The 20,289-nt window shown below is 40.4% G+C and overlaps 1 protein-coding gene across 1 annotated transcript in view; it reads left to right on the top strand.

Moving 5' to 3' along the window:
- The window catches only part of LAMB1 (laminin subunit beta 1), a 73,892-nt gene extending 53,999 nt beyond the window's left edge, over positions 1-19,893 (top strand). Inside the window, exons 25-34 of the mRNA XM_054564251.1 lie at positions 1,231-1,600; positions 4,256-4,440; positions 5,374-5,615; positions 8,245-8,448; positions 9,118-9,262; positions 11,336-11,543; positions 11,719-11,860; positions 17,668-17,844; positions 19,293-19,452; positions 19,654-19,893. Coding sequence (XP_054420226.1) covers positions 1,231-1,600; positions 4,256-4,440; positions 5,374-5,615; positions 8,245-8,448; positions 9,118-9,262; positions 11,336-11,543; positions 11,719-11,860; positions 17,668-17,844; positions 19,293-19,452; positions 19,654-19,790 — 1,970 coding nt within the window. The 3' untranslated portion in view covers positions 19,791-19,893. The remainder of the gene's footprint in view (positions 1-1,230; positions 1,601-4,255; positions 4,441-5,373; positions 5,616-8,244; positions 8,449-9,117; positions 9,263-11,335; positions 11,544-11,718; positions 11,861-17,667; positions 17,845-19,292; positions 19,453-19,653) is intronic.
- The last annotated feature ends 396 nt before the right edge of the window (positions 19,894-20,289 follow it).

The following is a 20,289-nucleotide window of genomic DNA, read 5'->3' as shown; positions in this document are numbered from 1 at the left end:
TCACGGCCTCATCTGGCAAAGACAGCTGAACTCCATTTTGCAAGTTCACACTGCTCTGTGCTGACAATGGAAACAGGGTTTAAGATGTACCCCTGCCCTTGGAATCCTCAGTCTAGTTAAGGGAATAGGATATTCAGAGTTTTTGTTCTTGTTTCGTTTTGTTTTGTTTTTAAATCCTCAACTTTTCCCAGAAAGGATTTGATGTTTAAGGAAATAAAATGTGTGTACAGGTTTCTGATTATTTAAGCACTGTAAAATTACTCAGAAATGTCAAGTGTTGATATAAAAATGAGTTAGTCCCCTGCGATGCGAGACCGTGAGCTAGCATTCAGTGGCACAGGCAGCGTGACAGGCAACCTCAGCCACAGGCCATTGGCAAGACCGCCAGCTTCACTCTGTACAGCTGGGCTCGGCCTGAGACGCCAGCCCTGCTGGGTCAGTGAGACTGGGACTTGACTGGCTCCCCAGGTCCCGTCGGTCATGCTGACATTTTATCAGCCTGTGCTGTTAGTAGTTATCACAGTGGCAGACACCCACAAGTTAGACTGTACTTAATTAATAATCCTTTGAACTAGATACTTAGAGTTCCTGTGATTTATTTCTGATATAGTTTTGTTTTGTTTTGTTTAAAATCAAGTTTAGTGTATTTCACCAAGTATTCATTATTCTGTTTCATGACCAGGTAAGGTGAGGTAAGTTAGGAGCTGCTCTTTCTAGCATTGTATCTCAGGCCACATGCCTCATGGCATCAGGAGGTCACCAGAATTTCTGTACTGACAGGACTTCAAGAGAAGTCGGAGTAAGAGGGAGGCAGAGCCAGGGCAGAGCTTAAGAGCACAGACTCTCAAATTGCAAAGTGCCGAGTTGGAATCCTGGCCCAGCCATTTCTTTGCCCTAAGACTTTAGGCAGGTCACCTATCCTACAGGGTTATTGTGAGGCTTAAATAAGATGATGCATGTAGACCATTGCAACGGTGCCAGGCACAGTAAGCGTTAACTTAAAAAAAATATTGTGCACTATTACTGCTATTGTTAAGAAATTATCAGCAAGCGTTGAGGTAATGCATGTTTTGGAAGAAGCTGCTGCTGCGGTCTATGCGAGAGCTTTTGGTAGACAGTCCTCAGTGGTTGACACCCTGCCATTGTAACAGTCACGAGGATTCTAAATGCCAAATCTTGTCACTGATTTGTGATCTAGAGGATCAGTTAGCATTTCTCTTTCCCTTCTAGCCTGTGACTGTGACCCCAGAGGTATTGAGACGCCACAGTGTGACCAGTCCACTGGCCAGTGTGTCTGCATCGAGGGTGTCGAGGGTCCACGCTGTGACAAGTGCACTCGAGGGTACTCGGGGGTCTTCCCTGACTGCACACCCTGCCACCAGTGCTTTACTCTGTGGGATGTGATCATCGCTGAGCTGACCAACAGGACCCAGAAGTTCCTGGAGAAAGCCAAGGCCTTGAAGATCAGTGGTGTGATTGGGCCTTACCGGGAGACTGTGGACTCGGTGGAAAAGAAAGTCAGTGAGATCAGAGACATACTGGCCCAGAGCCCAGCTGCGGAGCCACTGAAAAACATTGGGAATCTTTTTGAGGAAGCAGAGTAAGTAGTTAATGAGCATGAGTAAGAATTCATAATATTGTTTCAACTTCATGAATAAACAGCAGAAATGGCTTGGCATAGTGCTTCCATCAGAAGGCGTGGTTAGTCCTGTGAGTGAAAACAGATGCTGGGCCATTCATTTTCTGACAGACTTTACTCTGGGCATCGGGTGCGTGAATGTTAGCACATCATTGGAGACCAGAATTGTGGAGGCTGCAGTGTAGAATATGGACATGTTATATTCAGCACTCCTTTTTGCAAATGGTGCTCTCAGGCAGTAACATGGCGAGAACACTGGTTTCAGAGACAAAGGATCCATAACGAGTCCCAGCTTGGTTACCTGCTAGGCTTGTGAACTGAATGACTCACTTATTCCTGTGCTTCTTTTCTCCCCTGTGGAGAAGGGGAAGATAATGTTTGCCTTTACCTTACAGGGTAGCAAAAAGATTGACCTCTGAAATGGATAATGTAATTGCAAAAAAAAATTATAATATAAATATTTTTATATGTTTTGCTACTACCAGGGAAATTCCGTGACTGCAGATAAGACTGTCCGTTCCACCACGCAGCCACTGGTCCACCAGAATAGTGCTTCATTCACCCGATTATAACAGTTCTCTGCCATGCAAAATCCCCTCTCAGCCCTTCCCCGGGTAATCATCTGTCTGACTGCATAGTGTTTATTTTGCCGTTGAAAGCAGAGAGCTTTGAGCTGAGTGATGCCTAACTTCTCAGGGTTCACTTTTCTACTGTTTGTCCTAACCTTGTCTCTCTGGCTCTGAAACATTCCAACCATGTTTGCCCAAAAGTACCCCCAAGCACAATAAGACCCAGGCTGAAGGATAAAACAGGAAAGAGTAGGAAGCATTTGTGTTTCCCCAAATGCTATGTTTTTTTATTGCAGACTCACCATTTGGCATGAGCAAGGGGAATGTTTCATAGCTAAATCCTATATGTTGAAGTGATTTTACACTATGATAAAACTACAGTAATATTTTTTGATGAGACTTTAATCAGCATCTCTAAGAAGCCAGATGGACTTTTCTTCTGAATATGATCTGTGAGCAGCAGGAAGGGAACAGCTGATATTAGGTCAAGTACCTCATAGAAGGTCCTTCCTAGACCTTCTAGATTTAAAGTCCCTTGATGTCAAACCTCAGGTTTTATGTCCAGACTGTGTGGTTGACTAGGGTGTTATGAAATGCCTAATACAGTGATACTGCATTTAATGAGGACTATTCCCTCATTAGAAAGACTAGTGCAGCTCACATAGCGCTAAGTTTTAGAAGGCTGTATTCTGAATGCAAGCACATTTAGGAAATGATTCTTGGCCTTGGTCTCATGCACTGAAAAAAGAATGAAAAAATATGTCCTCTGAGAGCATGTCAGAAAAGAGTTTACATTCCTGAAACAGCATTCTTTGTAGCTTCACTATTCACTTTGTAATCAGATAGATCGTAAGCATCTCAGGAAAACTGGTTTCATTAACCTTTTTTCAACATAATACATAAGGATGCATGTTTTATACCCAAAATGGCTTTATTTAAAAATGTACAATGTTAGATTTGATTTTTTTTAATTGTAACATTGTAACATTTAAGGAATGAAAGCCTCCTGTGACTCAATAGGTAAGAGCAAAGCACTGAAAAAAGAAAAAAGGCTATATTATAATAGCCTTAGGGGAAAAAAGTCATTGGGCTTATAAAATGTAATTTAACCGACAAATCCTTTTAAGTACTTTTTCGCTGGATTGAGTCATGGTATTATCTCAGCCTTAAATATCATTTTTTCTCTTGGCTCCCAACCTTTCAGCATCTCCACATTTTTTTCCATTTTTTGGTACTATTATATCCCGAAAAAGTCAATTAAGTGCCTTAGTAACCCAGAGCTAAGGTCTTCTTCTCAAAGATTACTTTTTTTGTGATATACACACAGGTACAATGTATATATAAATAATACACAAGTAAGTACCTAAAGTACAGCTTTAAAGATATGAAGATACAGAACAAAGTGCTGTTTGGTTTAGATTCCAATGAAATATTGTGAAAGCTAAATGTTTATCATATTTCATTCTCAATAGATAACTACTTTCTTTCTTTTGTAAAATAAAAGGGTTTCTTGTTGGTGGAAGAAGGAGGCTCCTTTGAGGGGACCTCACTTAAAGGGGCCTGTGTGAAAAGCAGGGTGGCCCCTGCTATCTTCCGCTGGCTGCGGGGCTCTTTTTTCTGCGTGTCCCATCTTGAAGGAGATCCCTGAGGTTCACATATGAGGATTTTTCGTGGTTGGCTGGGAGGCATAATTCTACATTGGAGTCACTTAGTCTTCTGAGTTTGTGCAATTGTATGGGCGTGACGCTGCTTATGTATGGAGCGGGAACTCCACGCTCTGGACATATGCTTGTATTACAGCAGAGACTCAGAACCTTGCAGATGTCCCATCCGCCACCGCACAGCTGAGTTGTGCTTCTGTGTGCCTTTGAAGGAAGAAAAATTGTTAGATTTAACACAGTCTCTTAATGATAAGAAGAATAAAATCAGTATTTAGAAAGAAATTGTTACCAACTGCTGGATTGGTTTGAAATTACAGAATTACAATATTAGTAGAAAATGTGAAAAGGTTTATTTTACTTGGGTAAACTTACCGTTTTCCTTGTAGGAAACTAACCAAAGATGTTACAGAAAAGATGGCTCAAGTAGAGGTGAAATTATCTGACGTAGCTTCACAAAGAAACAGCACAGCCAAAGACCTAGCTTCTCTCCAGGCAGAAGCAGAAAGCCTCGACAACACAGTGCAAGAGCTTGCCGAACAACTGGAATTTATCAAAAATTCCGATATTCGGGGTGAGTATTTTTTGTGCAAGCACTCAATCCTGGACAATGGATTTAACCATCCACAACCTCTTTCATACAGCACTTTCAGGAAAAAAAAAAAACCTAAGTGCTTTCTAATAGTTTTAAAGCTTTTTCCCATTGTGTCTCTGGCACAAATGAGGGCTAAAGTCTCCATTTTACAAATGTGGGAGCTGAGCCACAAAGGGACTAGGAATCACAGCCGAAGTCCCAGCGAGTGAGCAACAGTCCTTCCATTAGAATGGCATGTGTTTGCTGATTTTTTTCAGTTAGTGCTTTAACCTCTTTGGCTTTTCTTGGAAAGGGGCTCTTGAATAGTTAAGAAATTAGGTTGACACCTCTGTAGACTTTTTTACATTCAAGAATGTTGGTTGGTTAGAATATAATTTTGGCAAACCCTTCATTTCTTGTTGTTGTAGGCCATATATAGCGAAAGAAAGTAAAATATGTCAGATCACACTGTCCATCCTGTTTAATGCAGGATCACTTAATTTTTTGTCTAGGTCCTTAAAGGAGAACAGCCATGCTGTTCTATATTTACAATACTAGCCTTTTGAGCGCTCTACACAAATGACTGAGAACCGAGGGAACTGGCTGGACATGTAATCCACAGGCTGCCTGACACCAGCTATACAGAACGAACTGGATGCTTGCCTGTATCGAAACAACATCTGTATGGTTGACTTAGTTATTCATTCAGATGTTTGGCATCCTCCAGAGCCAGAGTAGGTGCCAATAGGACAAAGTATATTCATTGATCATAACAGGAAAGTCATACGTCTTAATAAAGATTTTACTTCTTAAATTTTAAAACAAAATGTTACAGTAAATTTAGGGCTAGAAAGACACCAAATGTGGACATTGCTTGATGAGGAGACTGAGTGCAAGGGGATTAACTGTGGGCAATTTCATGTCACGCCTCAGGCGCCCTGGATAGCATCACGAAGTATTTCCAGACGTCTCTAGAGGCAGAGAAGAGGGTGAATGCCTCCACCATAGATTCCAACAGCACCGTGGAGCAGTCGGCGCTCACCAGAGACAGAGTGGAAGACTTGATGTTGGAGCGAGAGTCCCAGTTCAAGGAAAAACAAGAGGAACAGGCCCGCCTTCTCGATGAACTTGCAGGCAAACTACAAAGTCTAGACCTTTCAGCTGCTGCCGAAATGGTAAGGTTAGGGGGTTTGGCCTCAAGGCCATCATGCTATAGGAAAAAGAAAAACACCCTGTTTTGTTTTTAGTATTGCTCATTTTGCAAATGAATTGGCAAGAGTGCAACTCCCAGGCTCCCATCTCTGGACCACAGTGCGGGGTTCCATGACCAAGCCAGGTCAAAAACAACGGCCAGCATGTTTCTAATCTCCCTTCTCTTCAAGTGGTTTCTCTGTGGGACAATCCGAGAACCATAACTCCTCTCCCATACTGTTGCAGTGACTCTGTGACTTCTTATTTAAATTTGATCCTTTTTTTATACTGTGGACATTTATTTTTTTACTTTGTTCTGATTTGAAGCACAAACTCCATCTCAGTGGAGTAATTCAGAATCATTCTGGGAGGGATTGCCTTAAAAAAAAATTAAAAGAAACTAAGGAATTTTTCCATGCGTGTTAGTTAAAATGTTCCTTTGTTCAGTAACTACCTGGTGAAGATTAACCCCGAGACCAGCCTAGACAGTAGATTCATTTCCCAGAAGCTTTTAAAAAGTAACTCTGGAGCCAAATGAAATTGAGTAGTGACATTAATGAAAATCAGGCAGAAGGCCAAAAAAAGCAATGTAAGCCTGTTTCTTCCTCTTGATTCCTTGTTTTTCATAGAAGAGTATCTCTCTGAGAGAGTTTGGAGGGTATTTTTTTATAGACTTTAATTTTGAAGGCTTGAGCTCTCTTAGCTTAGAAACAGAGGGCTAGGAAATGAAGAGGAAGGTGAGTGCACAGAAAACAGAGATGAGGCTTCCTTCGTCTGTCTCAGTGATGGTTCCTCTCCCTCCCTGCCTCTGTCCCCACAGCGCCTTTCTCTGAATAGACAAAAACACAATCTGTACTGTACTGTGACCCATTTAATTGATGCCTACAATATGTACTCATTATTTTAAGAAACTTTACAGCATCTAATGGAAGTAGTAAGTAATCCTGTCACTAATAGAAAAAGGGAGGCTCAGAGCATGTGTAAATTGTACCTAATAGGACACAAAGTTGTTATACGTATGCATGAAATGCCAGCCAGTGTTTTCAATCTTCTTTGCTTTTAGTATTGACTCCTTCCTTACAAATTCCAATTTTAAAAAAACAGCAACTACAAATAAGAACTGTGCAAACTAAAATGAAAGTCAGGTAAGCATGCTGACAAATGTTTGATCTGCAGCAGAGAGTGTCGGGCATGGGTGGCGGTGGGCCGGCTCCTCTGGCTGCAGCAAGGGGCACCGTCTCTCACTTGCTTTTTCCATGAGGTGAGCTACCTAGGGATTAGCCAGCCCCTTCCTGTCTCTTATTGTAAGTGTTTGTCTTAGTTAATTATTCTATGAGGACTCCTTAATGCCACTTCTTGTGTAGGAACATTTTTATCCCTTTGTGTTTTTTCAAGTGCCTTCAGTTCTTCGTCTTTATGTCTATTTAGCTAGACCCATGCTGGGTTTTTTTCATGACTGTCCTGTCTGTTGAAATAAAACAGATCGTCTAGTGTGCTGTTGGATTGTTTTTAGAAAGCATCCCTGTGGTCTTACACTGCTCTTGATTAAAGCTCATGCTCTTTAGCACACAGAGTAAGCTTTATCTTCTGAAGTTTTGTATGTACTGTAAACCAGATATATGAAAGACTATTATTCTACTTATTTTGAAATATAACGGGATTCTAATTATCATAGAATTATTAGGCTAAAGAGTTTATTGTATTTATGAAAAAGTACTTTCCTTGTTTGGGAGCATTCTGTTAACTGCCTTTCACTGCAGTAAGTCTTTTGCCTCTTCAGTACGAGCACATTCCAGAAAAAGATGGCTCTAAGTACAATTTCTTCCTGCCCAGCCTTTTACGTCACATAGCAAACTTCTAACTTACCAATTAGCCATGTGTATGCCCTGCCCAAGCCCTGATCTTTGGAAGTTTCTGGTAGATGAGAAAGGAGGAGAATCTGTGGGGTGTTACTTATTTGAAAAAGTTACATCCACCTTTGTTCCTACTCTTCTCTCTCCCTCTCACATCTGGAATGTTGTTCCACTCCCCCTTCTCAAATTCCACCAGAAACATCCTTCCCCAGTGACAACTACTAGAATCCTCAGTAGTCTCTCCTTTGTCTGCTTTCCCTCATACTTGCTGCATCTACCTCGTTCTTGGCTGTTTTATGTAGAGTGATCCTGTCTTTCTAACTAGATGGGAAGTTACTGAAGGGCCAGATAACAGGCCTTTTGTTTTACCCTATTCACCAGGATATTTAACATGGCACTAGTCTAAAAAAGGTCCCCAATACCTTTTTGTTTGTTTGTTTTTAATCCAGCTGGTTAGAATAAAGGGGAAGCATTCCATGGCTCTCGTATTGGCAGACTTCAACCCCACAGAGCAGATAATGTTTGTACCCTGCTCAGAGCCCATATGGTATTCCAGCTTATTAGGGCAGAAGGTATTGATGAGGGTGGTAAATTTTTGTTGTTTCCTTGGCAGTAAACAGGTTAGCTTATTCCTAGTCTCTCTGAACGCCCTTGCTGAGAACCGCCTACGCACGCTCTGGGGCCCCCCAGGCCGGGCACAGCTGTCACGCTGCAGCCGACTCCCTCTCTGAACCTGTGCCTGCTCCTTGGCTCGTTGCAGACCTGTGGGACGCCACCAGGGGCCTCCTGCTCCGAGACTGAATGCGGCGGCCCCAGCTGCAGAACTGACGAAGGACAGAAGAAGTGTGGGGGGCCTGGCTGTGGTGGTCTGGTCACGGCTGCACACAGTGCTTGGCAGAAAGCCATGGACTTTGACCGAGATGTCCTGGGCGCCCTGGCTGAGGTTGAACAGCTCTCCAAGATGGTAATTCAGTGGCTGGCCTCAATTTTTATTGTTTGTTTCAATATGGAGTAGAGAACCTGAAAAGGAGAAATCAGTTCAAAGTGCTGACTAAAATAAAAAGTGCATTTCACACCAAGTATGAAAATTCAAGTTTTTGTGAGATCAGGGAAAGAGATGAGGAGGTTTTATTCATAGATGTTTAAGAATTGCATTTCCTATCATGATAATAATTTGAGATAATCATGTTACTTACCATGGGTGCAGGGTTATGAATACATCCAGCTGCACTGCAAAAATTCTCTACTAAGCAGCTGAGCATTTATTCTTCTAAAGTGATACATTAAGTATTAATCTCATATTAACTGAAATATTTATGTTGGTACTTTAGTAAAAGATAGGAAAATAAGGAATAGTTTATAGGTCACCAAATGTTTTTGAAGGAGTTAAAAACAACTAGAAAAAATTTATATGCTAGTCTTATCTATATGAGAATACTGTATAGGAATCTGTATACTGAATACTCTGATTCTGTATAGGAATATAATAGAGTTGAATGGGAGACACTTCTTTTGAAAAGCTGTGATTACAAATGCTAGTTTTTCAACATGATTTTCTGGACTATTTATAATACTCTGATCTGCTTTAGAAAGAGTGAAATTGTTCTCTGGGTAATTTATTCCTCATACATAGGTCTCTGAAGCAAAACTGAGGGCAGATGAGGCCAAACAGAATGCTAAGGATGTCCTGCTGAAAACCAATGCTACCAAAGAAAAAGTGGACAAGAGCAATGAGGATCTGCGAGATCTGATCAAACAGATCAGAGACTTTTTGACCCGTAAGGAATTTTTTTCATTTTACTTTTAGACATCTCTTCCTATCTTGAAATAGAAAACTATTTGATAAGAGTCTGTGTTTCTGAGGCCATAATTCAAATCTGCATTTTAGATAAAACCAATTTCTGGCAGTGAATAAAGTAACATTTCAAAATTAAAAAACAAAATTTCATGTTAAGAAATGTTTCCTATCTTAAGAAGTTTAAATATGTGTATGTCAACAAGCTGCTCCAATTTTAAGCAGATACAGACACATCTGATCTGACACACAAGTTGCAAATCAAGAAGTAAGAGCAAATCATATACAATGAGAATTAAATTTGGAATTTGTTAAGAGATTACAGATAATGTCGTTAAGATCTTAACCTGAAGTAAAGTTTATTTTGGCATTGCCCCCAAAGCTTCATAATGCTCTTATTTACAGGATGTTATACCTATGGTTAGACAACTCTGTACCTTAAGTGCTTGTTGAGAAAGAAAGTCTCTAGAATTTGTGATCTAGCTAAGTATTGCTGGTCAGTTTGAGTGTTACCAGTAAGGATGGTTTAAGCTACAAGTTGCAGAAAACTCTCAACTGAAATAGACTTAATCAAAAAGATGTGTAACACATAAGAAGTTCAGTAGTAGGATAGGATAGCTCCATAGTTCTGGAACCCATGTACTTTTTCATCTTTCTGCTCTACCATTTTAAGCCTATTAGCTTTATTCTCAGGCTAGCTCTTCCTCGTTATAAGGCGGCTGCCAAAGTTCCAGACTTCATATAAAGACACAATAGTATCTAATGGAAGACCACCTGTCCTTTTGTTGTGTGTGTGTGTTTTTTTAAGGAGGAAAATATTCCCCAGAACACTCTGAGCAAATGGAATGGGACTACCATACTTGGCAGACTAATTAGGATTTATGTGGACATCACTCACTCACAGGGTCACTAGGGTTTGGAACTGACTCAAGGGACTATGACACAGACAATCAGGATTTAATTCTGAGTTACAAAGCTTACTTTACCTTAGGGGTAGGTGCCTGAACAAAATCGGTACTCTGTTAGCAAGGAAGGCAGGGGAATGGCTAATGAGTAAGGAGCTAACAGTATTTACTAAAGATATCTTATGGACTATTCTGTGGAAGCCATTATTCGATGATATATTTTCCAATACTTACAACCTTAGGGGTCCATTTTTACATTGACAGTTTTTTTAAAAAAAAGGTTAAATCCTGGCTGGTGTGGCTCAGTGGGTTGAGTGCTGGCCTGAGAACCAAAGGGTCGCTGGTTCGATTCCTGATCAGGGCACATGCCTGGGTTGCGGGCCAGGTCTCCAGTAGGGGGGTGTGTTCCCTTTCTCTCTTTGTCCTTCCGTTCCCATCTAAAAATAAATAACATCTTTTTTTTTTTTAAAGGGGTTAGACACTAATGACATACTTAAAGCTTGACCTCTTTTGTATTTTTCTGATCTCATTTCGTGTTTGATGTTTTAAACTCCTTACATTCTGATAGATAATATGCCATCCTGATTGTCTTGCTTCTCTGACTGGATTTTCTTTCTGTAATTTCCTGAATCCAGGTCACTTATAAGGAATATCAACACTTTATTTCTGCATTTACAGTAGTTTCCTACCAATTCTTTCAACCGCATTTGAAAGTTTTTCACTGCCTATTAGGATCAAGTCCCAGCTTTCTACCCTGGCCTCTATTGCCTTCTAAAATCTGAACCATTCATTCCATTCAACTTTCACTTACTAGGCTCTGCTCATACTGTTTCTCCATTCAAAGATGTCGTTTCTTCTTTCAAAACTATTATCCTTCAAAACCTGATCAGTTCCTTGTCCTCCACAAAGACATCCCTGACGACCCCAGACTACAACAAATTCCAGTAGTCCTTGCTGGCCGCATTACTTTCTCATGTGTATAGGTCTCATCTCCCTGCTCATTTAGATTGTAAACTCTTAAACAGGAAGTGTGTTTTGTCTTGGTGTAACCCCACTGTGCTGTTCACATAGTAAATGACCAATAAGTGGTTGAATGAGTGAACAATACATGATTTTTCACTTCTTTATGGGAACTCCTTTGCTTTTAACAGAGGATGGGGCTGATTTGGACAGCATCGAAGCCGTAGCTAATGAAGTGTTGAAAATGGAAATGCCTAGCACCCCACAGCAGTTACAGAACTTGACAGAAGATATTCGTGAACGAGTTGAAAGCCTTTCTCAAGTGGAGGTTATTCTACAGCAAAGTGCTGCTGACATTGCCAGAGCTGAGATGTTGTTAGAAGAAGCTAAAAAAGCCAGGTATCCAAAGATACGGCATTTTAAAAAGTGTCAAAAAGTATTTAACCAACAAAAATTTCTAAGAGTATCTCTGGGTCGTTTCAGGAAGGCTGTTTTTTCAAAGAAATATTCTTTTCAGAAAGGAAGTACAGTTCTTTTTTCATGTTCACACATATTGTCTCATTCTTTTACTCAGCAAAAGTGCAACAAATGTTAAAGTCACTGCGGACATGGTAAAGGAAGCTCTGGAAGAAGCAGAAAAGGCCCAGATAGCAGCAGAGAAGGCAATTAAACAAGCAGATGAAGACATCCAAGGAACCCAGAACCTACTAACTTCGGTAAAATACTACGGTCATTATTACATGTAGGAAAAAACACTCGCGGGTACTCTTTTATCAGAAAAGTGCATTTCATAGTTAGAAAATTCTTACAACTGACTATTTCCTTAGCACAGATGCTAAAAGTGACGTGTTTTCCAAGAAGAAAAAGGACTCTGTAGACACTGGAACATTAAGCCCCCTTTTATTTTCACCCCCACAGAAAGGTTAAGACAACAGTTTCCTGCTCTTTCAAGAGATCTCATAGACTCTGTTCAGTTGTAGGAAGACTAGATAACAAAAGAATTGTTCACATGCATTTAATGCTTTATTCTAAAAATCCTCTTTTAAAGTAATGCAAATATAGTTCTAATTTTTTTAAAAAACAGGTTTATAAACAAATCTTTTCCCTTCCAATTTTAGGAAACTTCATTTCTTCTGTAAAACTGGGTGATGAAAATGGATGACTCATCCAGTCCCGCCCCATCCTCTCAGGGTACACTTTGAAATTAGATGCTCCCAGCACTGCCAGCTACTCAGACCAACCACCCCTTAATGTTTAGTTTTCAATCTGTTTTTCCTGCAAATCTGTCTCCCTTAATCTATTGCTCGTAGTTAAGACAGGCTGAGCAGTTCATCAGCCACTTTTCCTTCTTAAACTTTGAGTACGTACAAGGCCTTTTCTTCAAGCTACTTGTTCAAGTTTAGAAAATGATGTTTTTCCATCAGGCTATGTTCTAACCCTTTACTTTTATTTTTCTGTATTTAGGTTTTTAAGAATTTCTTAGTATGCTACTACATGAACAGTATTTGGGTGACTTTAAAAATTACTGTGTTTTCAAGAGCAAGTTAGAAAATATTAATCAAATGATAGGCGAGGTATTTGGCTTGATGATGCATGTTAATTATGATGGTTCTGTTTCCCAGGGAGCTGGGAGGCAGCAAGTGGTTAAAATTAGTAACAGTAAGAAACAAAGACAACTTCTAACTAAACTATGCTAATTAATGAAAACCTTGTCAGAAACTATTCACTCATAAAACTATAAACTTACCTCCTAAGAATTTTAACTACTAGAATATTTTTCTAAATTAATTAGTAGGTAAGCTTTTAAGTCAAGAATCATTTGGCTGGACTTCCAGCCAGGATGAAGATATAAGTGGGTACTTTGTCTCCTCACATAACCAAAAGGACAACAAATTTAAAAACAAAAAATAATCAGAACTGACAGAAGATGGAACTGTGTGGAAGTCTGACAACCAAGGAGCAAAAGAAGAAACATCCGTCCAGACCAGGAGGAGGGGTGGAGACCAGCAGCTGGGGCGGAGAGGATGTGGGGCGAGGCGGCGGCTGGCAGACCAAGCAGTCCGACATTTGCATGCGGATAGACTGGAGGAACGGCTGGGGAACAAGACAGACCATGCAATCCAGGGTTCCAGTGCGAGAAAAAAAGCCTCGAAAACCTTTGGAGGTAAAAACTTGTGGGGGTTGTGGCAGCAGGAGAGACTCCCAGCCTCACATGAGAATACACTGAAAAGACCCGCAGCGTCCTAGAATGTACACAAACCCACTCATCCGGGAATCGGCACCAGAAGGGCCCAATTTGCTTGTGGGTAGTGGGGGAAGTGACTGAAAGTGGGCAGAGAGCCAAGCAAGAGGTATTGTTCCCTCTCGGACCCCTCCCCCACACACAGTGTCACAACCCAGCAACCTGGGTTGACCTGCCCTGGTGAGTCCGTAAGGCTCCGCCCCTTCCAACAATTTCCAAGGCACACCAGACGAAGAAATATGGCCCAGGTGAAAGAATGGATCAAAGCTCCAAAAATAGAACTAAGCAATGAAAAGATTGCCAACCTATCAGATGCACAGTTCAAAACACTGGTAATCTGGATGGTCACTGAATTGGTTGAGTATGGTCACAAAATGGGAGGGAAAGGAGAAGGCTATGCAAAGTGAAATAAAGGGAAATATACAGGAAACCCACAGTAAAGGGGAGGAAACTGGAGCTCAAATCAATGATTGGGAGCAAAAGGAAGAGATAAACATTCAACCAGAACAGAATGAAGAAACAAAAATTCAAAAAAATGAGAGGCTGAGGAACCTCTGGGACAACTTTAAATGTTCCAACATCCAAATCACAGGGGTGCCAGAAGGAGAAGAGGAAGAGCAGTAAATTGAAACCTTATTTGAAAAAATAATGGAGGGGTACTTCCCCAATCTAGGCAAGGATACAGACTTCCAGGAGATCCAGGAAGCTCAGAGAGTCCCAAAGAAGCTGGACCTAAGAAAGCACACACCAAGGCATCATAATTACTCAAGATTAAAGATAAGGAGAGAATCTCAAAAGCAGCAAGAGAAAAGGAGACAGTTACCAACAAAGGAGTTCCCATAAGGCTATCAGCTGATTTCTTAAAAGAAACCTTGCAGGCAAGAAGGGGCTGGAAAGAAAGTTTCAAAGTCCTGAAAGGCGAGGCCCTATATCCAAGATTACGCTCTCCAGCAAAGCTAACATTTGGAATGGAAGGGCAGATAAAGTGCTTCCCAGGTAAAGCAAAGTGAAAGGAATTCATCATCACCAGGCCTTTATTATATGAAATGTTAAAAGGATTTATCTAAGGAAAAGAAGATCAAAAACTATAAACAGAAAAACAGAAGGGAGGAGGAGGGGGAAGAGTGGGGGAAAAGGTACAGGGAATAAGCAGCATAAACAGTAGGTACAAAATAGGCAGGGGGAGGTTAAGAACAGTATAGGAAATGGAGAAGCCACAGAACTTACATGTACGACCCATGGACGTGGACTAAGGCGGGGGGGATGCTGGGGGCTGGGATGGTGCAGGGTGGAGGGGAACAAAAGGGAGGAAACAAAATGGGACAACTGTGAAGGCATAATTGTTAAAATATATTTTTTAAAAAAAGAATCATTTGGCTTGAAATACAAATTTTAGTATGTAGTCTATACTGACCCATTAGTTCCATTATGACATTATTGTTCTTCAGAAATATTTCTATGGAAATAGCCCCATCCTTAAAGATAATTTTTAAGAAAAAGTGAGTGCTGAGTGAAACTTTTTTCTATCATGGACCCGATTGCTTACTTTGGCTGGTTTAAAAAACATCAACATTTATTCATTATCCTTTGATACGAAATCAAATGTGGATTTTTCACTGGCTGCCCAGATTATTTTCCCCTAAATAACTTTACTTATAGTTTCCATCTCCCTATTATCAGTAACTTTTCAGTCTCAGAGAACATTTTTGGTCTCCATGTCCTCAGTAATTAGCTAAAAACACCAAAGTTAACTTTAAAGGCAGTTACTAAAGTGCCATAATCTCCACTACTAGAGTTTCATTTAAAGTTGATAGAAAAAAACTAAAAGTGACTGGAAGTTATAATTTTCCCACCCACATCTATTTAATAATTTATGTGGAAATCCCTCTTCTCGTATCTGGTTATTTATGAACATTGGACCAGTCTGCAGATGTCCTTAAAATGCTTCTCAACATATCAAGATGCCTGGGGATGACTCTCACTGTAAGGAGAAATTTTATGTGAATTTCAGCCTAGATCACCGAAAGTACGAGAAGAATCAAGTTAATATATGAGACGTAGCAAAGACCATTTAAAGTTCAGCTCTTTAATTCCAGTCAAGGAGGCATAAGTCAACACAGCTCGCCTCCTCACACAAACACAGCAAAAATTATAACTAGACTACAAAATAAGTATCACCCAGAATCATCAGAAAATCCAGCTGTATGGAAGTCTGACAAGCAAGGAATTAAAGAAGCCACATTCATCCAGACAGGTAGGAGGGGCAGAGAAGCAGAGGGGCGCAGATGGGCGTGGAGAGGCATGAAAGCATGGAGAGGTGTGGAAATGTGGGTCGGACAGTCCCACGCCCACGTGCGATGGGTAAAAATTGGGAGCAAGAGATCCTAGTCCCATACCAGACCATCCCACCCAGGGTTCCAGCTCCAGGAAAGTCCCCATAACTTCTGGCTATAAAAACCAGTGGAGTCTGGGGCAGCAGAAGAAACTGGGATTCTCAGGAGTATCCGCTTAAAATGCCTGCAGTGAACTTAGGACTTATGCAGACTCACTTGTTCTGGGCTTCAGCACCAGGGCAACAGCTGGAAGGGGCAATGGCATACAGGGAGAAGCTGAAGTGTCTCACATCAAGGCGAGTGCCAGGGGACAGCTTCCTCCTGGACAAAACTCCAGAGCCCAGGCGGTGGCATTGTCCCTTTTCTGCACCCTCCCCCACAGAGAGCCACAGAACGGCGACATGCGTTACCCTGCCCTGGAGGTTACCTGAGGCTCTGCCCCATACAACTTACAGGTGCGCTTTCCTACAATACACCACACTACTAAGGGAGTCAAAGCAGCTCCACCTAATACACAAAAACAAACACAGGGAGGCTGCCGAAATGAGGAGACAAAGAAATATGGCTCAATGGAAAGAACAGAACGAAACTCCAGAAAAAGAACTAAACAAAATGGAGATAAGCAATCCATCAGATGCAGAGTTCAAAACACAGGTTATTAGGGTGCTCAAAGACTCATCAGGAAGGTACTTCAACAGCATAAAAAAGACCCAGGCAGAAATGAAGGTTACACTAAGTGAAATAAAGAAAAATCTACAGGGAGCCAACAGTGGAGTGGATGAAGCCAAGAATCAAATCAATGATTTGGAACATAAGGAAGAAAAAAACATTCAGTTGGAACAGCAAGAAAAAAGAATCCAATGAAACAAGGATGGGATAAGGAGCCTCTGGGACAATTTCAAATGTACCAGCATTCGAATCATAGGGATGCTAGAAGGAAAAAAAGAACAATTAATTGAAAACTTATTTGAAAAAAATAATGAAAGCAAACTTCCCTAATTTGGTGAAGTAAATAGACATACAAGTCTGGGAAGCCCAAACAAGATCGACCCAAAGAGGCCCACACCAAGACTCATCATAATTGAAATGCCAAAGGTTAAAGATAAAGAGAGAGTCTTAAAAGCAGCAAGAGAAAAGCAGATAGTTACCTACAGGGGAGTTCCCATGAGACTGTGAGCTGGTTTCTAAAAAGAAACTTGGCGGGCTAGAAGGGACCAGCAAGAAGTATTCAAAGTAACATAAAGCAAGGACCAACAACCTAGATTACTCTATCCAGCAAAGCTATCATTTAGAATGGAAGGGCAAAGTGCTTCCCAGACAAGGTAAAGCTAAAGTTCATCACCATGAAGTCATTATTATATGAAATGTTAAAGGGACGTATTTAAGAAAAAGATCAGAACTATGAACATTAAAATAGCAATAAATTCTTAACTATCCATAATTGAATCTAAAAAACTAAGCAAACAAGCAGAACAGAAACAGAATCATAGGCAAGGAGATCATTTTTAGGGTTATTAGCTGGGAAAGTGAAGGGGGAGAATAGGGGAAAAGGTACAGGGATTAAGTACAAATTGGTAGGTACAGACTAGACAGGGGGATGTTAAGGACAGTATAGGAAATGAAGTAGCCAGAGGACTTAAATGCATGACCCATGGACATGAACTAAGAGGGGGATTGCTACAGGGAATGGGGGGTACCCGGTGGAGGGCGGTAAAGCGGGGAAAATTTGGACAGCTGTAATAGTATAATCAATAAAATATTCTAAACAATAATAAAGTTGGACACTGTGTAATCTTTCTTGAAATTGTTTTTTTTTTTTAGTAATTACTTCTTTTGGTCTAACAGTAAAATGGCATAGCAGTCTTTAGATCTTCCTCTAAACCTATGTTCATAGCACTTCCTACCACTTCTTAAATTAATGCCTTGCTGATTGACATTATACTTTTAGATTGAGTCTGAAACAGCAGCTTCCGAGGAGACCTTGTTCAATGCCTCCCAGCGCATCAGCGAGTTGGAAAGGAATGTGGAAGAACTTAAGCGGAAGGCAGCCCAAAACTCTGGGGAGGCTGAATATATTGAAAAAGTAGTATATGCTGTAAAACAAAGTGCAGATGATGTTAAGAAGGTAAGTAAATCTTTGTAATTTCACACCTACGTTGATCAAGGGGCAACTAGTCTCCTCACTGCCTTCCTTTGAAATAATAAGGAACACGGCCCTAATATGGTTCATCATCAGAAACACCCCAAGTGACCTGTTCTGACATAGCAGTCTTTAAAGACATACAGGGAAAAGAATGCAAGTGGGTAGGAAAGTATCCAATAAGCATGACGTAGACTCACATCCAATCTTAGATAAGGATTTAGAAAAACAAAATTAACATACGGGTAGGTCTTAAAACAAGCATATTGAGCATGTACTTCTGTATTTCAATCAGGAAGATCTTTATGGCATATAGTAAATAACTGACCATTTGCGAAATCTTTAAAAGCAGTGTAGAAAACAGCTTAGGATTCGTAATAGACAACAGCTAGAAGGAGGGAACCAACAGCTCCCCTCTTCCACACTCATTTTCAATTAACTGCCCCTTTGCTTTCCACTTACTGTTTTGCAGAGAAAATCTCACATGACCCCCCCCCCTTTTTTTTTAACTAGAAGTAATTTCTAAATTGTATGGGCTTTATCTCCAAAGAAACCATTTTAAACTTGGGGAGAGTGTTGCAACTGTTAAATGAATAGTAGGGAGTTATAAACTGAAATAAGTATCACGATTTTTCCTGGAATTACTTTGGCTTTGGGCATAACATAACAGTGCCCCCTCCCCCGGATTGAAGGAAAAAAAACAGTAAGAAAATGTCACTTCCACCTGTCTTTTCCACTCTTTCTACTAGTTTCTTGCAGTTCTGAGAGCGTGAGTCTCCCAAATAACCTTACAGTGTTGTGCATAAATGACATTTGATTATTATAAAGAGCAAAACCCCGTGACATGAAATTCCTATTAATGGCTACTGTTCTGTTTCTCAAAAGAATCACTTGTAACCATCTCTCCACACCCCACTTCTCTCACCCACCCGTATATGCTAGAATCTTGCCCTTCCTTCCATTTTATCTGCCTTTTCACTCTGATACCTGAGGTCAATTATCTACAAACCCCAATCAAAAATCCAGATGGTCCTTTCACTTCCTCAAAATGGGTCTTTTTTGAGGTCTAAATGTTTGGATCCCAGCACACCTACTTTTGAGAAAATCTCTCTCTCGCGTCTCCATAGAAAAGAGCTAATGAGCAGGAGAATGAGGGCTTAGCCCTTGTGACTTGTGACAGCTCCAAAATGTCTGAAATGGCTTTTTTTTAAATCACATCAATGTTGTGTTTAATTCCACTATTTCAAGATGTTTTCAGTATTTTATTGAATAGCTTGAAGCCTGAGTACCCTGGAGGGTGGCCCCAACCCAGAATGCTTGCTGTCCAAGTTAGTATCTACGTGGCCCAAGCTTGCCATGATTATACTACACACTGCTCTTAAATGTAGTCACTGACAGTAACATTATCACTTTGTCTAAATGTGGAACTGCAGTCTCTGGATGGTGACCTTGATGAAAAATATAAGAAAGTAGAGAATTTAATTGCCAAAAAAACTGAAGAGTCCGCTGATGCCAGAAGGAAAGCTGAAATGCTACAAAATGAAGCAAAAACACTTTTGGCTCAAGCGAACAGCAAGCTGCAACTCCTGAAAGGTAGGTTTTTTCACTTCGGTTCATGCTTTCATAAAGGATTTTAGAATCAATGCATCCATGTTTTTTTTTAATTTAAAAGGTAAAAATCTATTTACTTTGTTATAGGCGCTTAACAGAGCCTTATAAGCAAAGAGACTTGAGTATTAGATTTTGAGATTACCATAATATAAATTGCTCACTTTTTCTTTTTATCTCCCACAGAGTTAGAAAGAAAATATGAGGACAATCAAAAATATTTAGAAGATAAAGCTCAAGAATTAGTAAGATTGGAAGGAGAAGTCCGTTCACTCCTAAAGGATATAAGCCAGAAAGTTACTATTTATAGCACCTGCTTGTAACGAAGGAGGAAGGGCTATTGGTATAGATGGCTGAGCGACCAAAGTAAGATAGCTACATTATAAAACTGACTGATATTCAAAGTAAAACTCATTGCCTATTTAATGGTTTTAATCACCACATTTTGTATGGAGTTTAATAAAGTACAGTGCTTTTGTATGAATTTGCTTAGTGTAATTCTTAAATTGTTACTTTTACCGATTCAGTGTTCATGAATCCCTTGAACAATGTTATTTTCACTGTAAATATGGATGTATAAACAAGTTGACTGCCTCCATGGAGACCCTAATTTCTGTTATGTCTATAAACAAGGTTTACTCATCTGTTCGCTATGTCAATACCCTCCACAAATCCACCCCAAAGTCACCTCCCAGTGATTTCTGGGTAGGAAGGATTGAGCCTGAGCTACTTTCACAGCATCAGTGGCTGCTTAGTTGCTCCAATCTCCAAAACTCCCATAAGTATTCCTTGCTCTAGGAAAGAGAACAAAAAGCAATAATT

Source organism: Pteronotus mesoamericanus, unplaced genomic scaffold (assembly GCF_021234165.1).
Source record: "Pteronotus mesoamericanus isolate MK-2021 breed Mesoamerican mustached bat unplaced genomic scaffold, CSHL_Meso_final scaffold_85, whole genome shotgun sequence".
Lineage (NCBI taxonomy): Eukaryota > Metazoa > Chordata > Mammalia > Chiroptera > Mormoopidae > Pteronotus > Pteronotus mesoamericanus.
This window is presented reverse-complemented; position numbering and strand designations above follow the sequence as displayed.